At 41.8% G+C, this 6,000-nt stretch overlaps 1 protein-coding gene across 10 annotated transcripts in view; it reads right to left on the bottom strand.

Moving 5' to 3' along the window:
* Nucleotides 1-522: 522 nt before the first annotated feature.
* The window catches only part of iqsec3.S (IQ motif and Sec7 domain 3 S homeolog), a 73,383-nt gene continuing 67,905 nt past the window's right edge, over nt 523-6,000 (bottom strand). For 5 of the 10 annotated variants that reach the window (XM_018254845.2, XM_041587949.1, XM_041587950.1 and 2 more), the window contains one exon: nt 523-2,016. In XM_018254845.2, the coding sequence (XP_018110334.1) occupies nt 1,603-2,016 (414 nt within the window). In that variant the 3' untranslated portion in view covers nt 523-1,602. The remainder of the gene's footprint in view (nt 2,017-6,000) is intronic. The other 5 variants (XM_041587952.1, XM_041587955.1, XM_041587954.1 and 2 more) reach the window with 3 other exon arrangements.

The raw sequence follows: 6,000 nt of genomic DNA, 5'->3' as shown, positions 1-6,000 counted from the left end.
CTCCCTTCCCAGAGGCTATTATCCACTGTTACTATAGACACCATCTCTCCCTACTATACCTGCTATCCCACAGTCACACTCCCTTCCCAGAGACTATTATCCACTGTTACTATAGGCACCATCTCTCCCTACTATACCTGCTATCCCACAGTCACACTCCCTTCCCAGAGACTATTATCCACTGTTACTATAGACACCATCTCTCCCTACTATACCTGCTATCCCACAGTCACACTCCCTTCCCAGAGACTATTATCCACTGTTACTATAGACACATCTCTCCCTACTATACCTGCTATCCCACAGTCACACTCCCTTCCCAGAGACTATTATCCACTGTTACTATAGACACCATCTCTCCCTACTATACCTGCTATCCCACAGTCACACTCCCTTCCAGAGACTATTATCCACTGTTACTATAGACACATCTCTCCCTACTATACCTGCTATCCCACAGTCACACTCCCTTCCCAGAGACTATTATCCACTGTTACTATAGGCACCATCTCTCCCTACTATACCTGCTATCCCACAGTCACACTCCCTTCCCAGAGACTATTATCCATTGTTACTATAGGCACCATCTCTCCCTACTATATCTGCTATCCCACAGCCCCTATCAGAACATATTGCTGTTATACAAGATATTGTGCCACATGTACAGTCAAGAGGTATATTCTGTGATGAATTACTGAGTTTTCCCATAAGCCTCCTACCTTGAAATGATACTCTTCTAGGCTACTGCTGGCTGGGATCCCATAAAGGTAACTGAGCCCAGAAGACATGTATGTGTGATAAATGCTTTCAGGTCTTTTTACAAATTTCCATTATATTGCAAAGTTACGTGTAAATGACCCATGGCTAGGGATGAGTATATACCAGTGCACGGGATGTGATTTTCATCAGTATTGACATGCGTAAAATAAGCCCCTGGGCACTCACCCACAAGCAACTAACTAACCATTTACTTTCATTATTCTAGGCCAGTCAAAGCTAACTGCTGATGGTTATGGTTGCTATGGGTTACTGGACCAGAAGGGTATGTAAGTAAGGTTATGTAACTATGGTTCCTTTCATGCTTTGGAAAATCAATGTGTTCTACACAGTCCATTTCCTCAAGGATGGTCTCCTCCCGACTCCTTGTAGGTTGTTCCAGATGAATATTTTTCCAGCCTCCAAACATCTTCCCAGCAATTCCAGTTCTGTCCACCAGAGAGCGATCGGACCAGCAGTGCAATGTTTGTGTGGCCCCCCACTTGGGATGGATGGGAGGAGAATAAGGTGGGTTGGGAGCCATTTTTTTAGGATGTGCTGATAATACAAAGGTTTCTCCACATTCAAAACATTTGGGAGAGAAAGAGAGGTCTTGGCTACTAAAAGTACACAAACTAGAACTCCGTGGGGCATAAAAAGTGTTGGGTGTGGGAGGAATACCTTGCGGGAGAAGTGGAGACCCAAGGTGAAGGTGCAAGAAAAAGCTTTAGATTCCATTGAGTTGGCAGGCATCAGTGTGCAAGGGCTGTGCTAGGGATGGTAAATGTGCAAGGACCACTGAGTGCAGGTAGGTTAGTCCAAGGAAGAGGGTAAGTGCTTCAGGGCTTAAACCAGGCTCCGGGAGCCACTGGAGTACCTTCTCTCTCTGAGCAAAACCCCTGGTGGGCAATACTGATGGGGGTGGTTATAAGGAGGTGGAGGAGGGGGGAGAGGGGGTCGGTGGACACCCCCACCAATGCTTCTCAGGGGAGTGGAAGAGCAGGACCCAGACAAGTAGCGGGTGACAGTCTGGTCGGCAGCGGGCAATGCCCGACTGGGAGCATCAAGAGCGGGCAGTGCCCGGCCAGGTGCGTCCAACACAATCACCTTGACAATCTGCTGACACTGCAGAAGCCGCTTGGAATGGGCGACCTGCAGAGACTCCCGCTGCTCTTTAAGAGCCGTGTTGCCCGGAGCTCCATTCTCTGACCCCTGGGGGTCGATGTGCTGGGACATCTGAAGCCTGTTGTGAATTGACACCTAGTTTAGAAACAGCCAGAGAAGCATTAAATGTTACAAGACTATCCCCCAATAGTCTAAATCTGGGTGCCCTGTGCCCTTTGCAGTAACAGTTGACTTGAAGCTACAGCCTCACCCTACACTTTCCTATGACAAGGGCACAATTAGGCACAAGTGATTTATATTTGCTACAAACCAGGCAGTATGAGCTGTAAATAATACTGACAATCTTATACAGTATATGTATAACTAGATATGCAGGACTTATACAGGTATGGGACCTGTTATCCAGAATGCTCGTGACTTGGGTTTTGCGGATAACGGATCTCTCCATAATTTGGATCTTCATACCTTAAATCTACTAGAAAATCATGTAAACATTAAATAAACCCAATTGGATGGTTTTGCTTCCAATAAGGATTAATTATATCTTAGTTGGGGTCAAGTACAAGCGACTGTTTTATTGTTACACAGAAAAAATAAATAAATAAAGATTGGGATTATTTGATTATAATGGAGTCTATGGGAGGCAGCCTTTCCATAATTCGGAGCGTTCTGGATAATGATTTTCTGGATATTGGATCCCATACCTGTAATAATATTATTGTACAGGGTTGACATCATTACAAGACATAAGCTACCCACCCCTTCTCCACAATATCTATAGGGATATATGGGTATGCACCCTACCTTAAAGGATAAGTAAACTTTTAAAATATGTGAATGTGGAATTGATGAGAGTGTAATTCTAAGCTCTTTTGACATTAACATTCATTATTTATTTTCTTTTTTTCCAAGATATTAAAGGATACATGAGCTGTTAATATGAATGAATTTTGTTCCAACAGCGCCACCTGCTGGTCATTTTCTGACCAGTCTGACCACCAAGTAGTCAAGGAAGTTGTCAGGAGAAAGAAAGAGGCTGCTCTGATGTTCTTCTGCTTAGGAAAGATTTGAGAAAGGTTTCTAATTGTTTTCCTAAGCAGAAGAACATCAGAGCAGCCTCTTTTTTTCTCCTGACAACTTCCTTGACTACTTGGTGGTCAGACTGGTCAGAAACTGACCAGCAGGTGGGGCTGTTGGAACAAAATTCATTCATATTAACAGCACATGTTAATATACAGGGTATAATGCTTAGGGACTTCTTATAATTTAGAGCTCAGTACATTATCACACGTGTCATACAGAAACAAAACATACATGAAGCAGTTGTGTAAGAGGTTAAGTATTAAAATATTTTCTATCATATTGATGAGGAGTGGGTGAATGTTCATGCATTTATCACAGTATTCTCTAGAAACCATCCGAAGGAATTAAAACATCGCTATTAAATTAGCAATTCTTCAATAACTTTAATGTTTTACCAAATGAAAGTAATAGTAATTCTCAGCAACTTGCCAATATGGATTCATTAAAGAAAGAAAGGAGGAGCCACTAGGGGATACCAATAGGTTAGGCAGCCTGAGCCAGTGTTTAGGAACGGGAAAAAATGAGTGCAATGTGCCCTGTAATCAGGGGTTTTCCAAAAATCTTAGCAGGTTTTTGGAGGAGAGATTTACAGATGGAGATAACAAAAAAAAATCAGCTCCTAAATATAATTTTCATGATTTTAGGTTAGAATATCTTTAGGTTAGACAATATCTTTCATTTGGTAATATTTGGGGATTTATAGTAGGCTACCCCCATGGCTACACAGCAGCTTGTTTATATAAACTATAGTAGTACTTATCTGTTATCTACTGTGTATCCTGTGCTTGAATGGCTGCCCCCATGGTTACACAGCAGCTTGTTTATATAAACTATAGTAGTACTTATCTGTTATCTACTGTGTATCCTGTGCTTGAATGGCTGCCCCCATGGCTACACAGCAGCTTGTTTATATAAACTATAGTAGTACTTATCTGTTATCTACTGTGTACCCTGTGCTTGAATGGCTGCCCCCATGGCTACACAGCAGATTGTTTATATAAACTATAGTAGTACTTATCTGTTATCTACTGTGTATCCTGTGCTTGAATGGCTGCCCCCATGGCTACACAGCGGCTTGTTTATATAAACTATAGTAATACTTATCTGTTATCTACTGTGTATCCTGTGCTTGAATGGCTGCCCCCATGGCTACACAGCAGCTTGTTTATATAAACTATAGTAGTACTTATCTGTTATCTACTGTGTATCCTGTGCTTGAATGGCTGCCCCCATGGCTACACAGCGGCTTGTTTATATAAACTATAGTAATACTTATCTGTTATCTACTGTGTATCCTGTGCTTGAATGGCTGCCCCCATGGCTACACAGCGGCTTGTTTATATAAACTATAGTAATACTTATCTGTTATCTACTGTGTATCCTGTGCTTGAATGGCTGCCCCCATAGCTACACAGCAGCTTGTTTATATAAACTATAGTAGTATGTATCTGTTATCTACTGTGTATCCTGTGCTTGAATGGCTGCCCCCATGGCTACACAGCAGCTTGTTTATATAAACTATAGTAGTACTTATCTGTTATCTACTGTGTATCCTGTGCTTGAATGGCTGCCCCCATGGTTACACAGCAGCTTGTTTATATAAACTATAGTAGTACTTCTCTGTTATCTATTGTGTATCCTGTGCTTGAATGGCTGCCCCCATGGCTACACAGCGGCTTGTTTATATAAACTATAGTTGTACTTATCTGTTATCTACTGTGTATCCTGTGCTTGAATGGCTGCCCCCATGGCTACACAGCGGCTTGTATATATAAACTATAGTAATTCTTATCTGTTATCTACTGTGTATCCTGTGCTTGAATGGCTGCCCCCATGGCTACACAGCGGCTTGTTTACATAAACTATAGTAATACTTATCTGTTATCTACTGTGTATCCTGTGCTTGGATGGCTGCCCCCATAGCTACACAGCAGCTTGTTTATATAAACTATAGTAGTATGTATCTGTTATCTACTGTGTATCCTGTGCTTGAATGGCTGCCCCCATGGCTACACAGCAAATTGTTTATATAAACTATAGTAGTACTTATCTGTTATCTACTGTGTATCCTGTGCTTGAATGGCTGCCCCCATGGCTACACAGCAGCTTGTTTATATAAACTATAGTAGTACTTATCTGTTATCTACTGTGTATCCTGTGCTTGAATGGCTGCCCCCATGGTTACACAGCAGCTTGTTTATATAAACTATAGTAGTACTTATCTGTTATCTACTGTGTATCCTGTGCTTGAATGGCTGCCCCCATGGCTACACAGCAGCTTGTTTATATAAACTATAGTAGTACTTATCTGTTATCTACTGTGTACCCTGTGCTTGAATGGCTGCCCCCATGGCTACACAGCAGATTGTTTATATAAACTATAGTAGTACTTATCTGTTATCTACTGTGTATCCTGTGCTTGAATGGCTGCCCCCATGGCTACACAGCGGCTTGTTTATATAAACTATAGTAATACTTATCTGTTATCTACTGTGTATCCTGTGCTTGAATGGCTGCCCCATGGCTACACAGCAGCTTGTTTATATAAACTATAGTAGTACTTATCTGTTATCTACTGTGTATCCTGTGCTTGAATGGCTGCCCCATGGCTACACAGCGGCTTGTTTATATAAACTATAGTAATACTTATCTGTTATCTACTGTGTATCCTGTGCTTGAATGGCTGCCCCCATGGCTACACAGCGGCTTGTTTATATAAACTATAGTAATACTTATCTGTTATCTACTGTGTATCCTGTGCTTGAATGGCTGCCCCCATGGCTACACAGCAGCTTGTTTATATAAACTATAGTAGTACTTATCTGTTATCTACTGTGTATCCTGTGCTTGAATGGCTGCCCCCATGGTTACACAGCAGCTTGTTTATATAAACTATAGTAGTACTTATCTGTTATCTACTGTGTATCCTGTGCTTGAATGGCTGCCCCCATGGCTACACAGCAGCTTGTTTATATAAACTATAGTAGTACTTATCTGTTATCTACTGTGTACCCTGTGCTTGAATGGCTGCCCCCA

The sequence above is a fragment of the Xenopus laevis genome, chromosome 3S, assembly GCF_017654675.1.
Source record: "Xenopus laevis strain J_2021 chromosome 3S, Xenopus_laevis_v10.1, whole genome shotgun sequence".
NCBI lineage: Eukaryota > Metazoa > Chordata > Amphibia > Anura > Pipidae > Xenopus > Xenopus laevis.
Note: the sequence above shows the minus strand (reverse complement) of the source record. Positions and strands in the feature narration are given on the sequence as shown.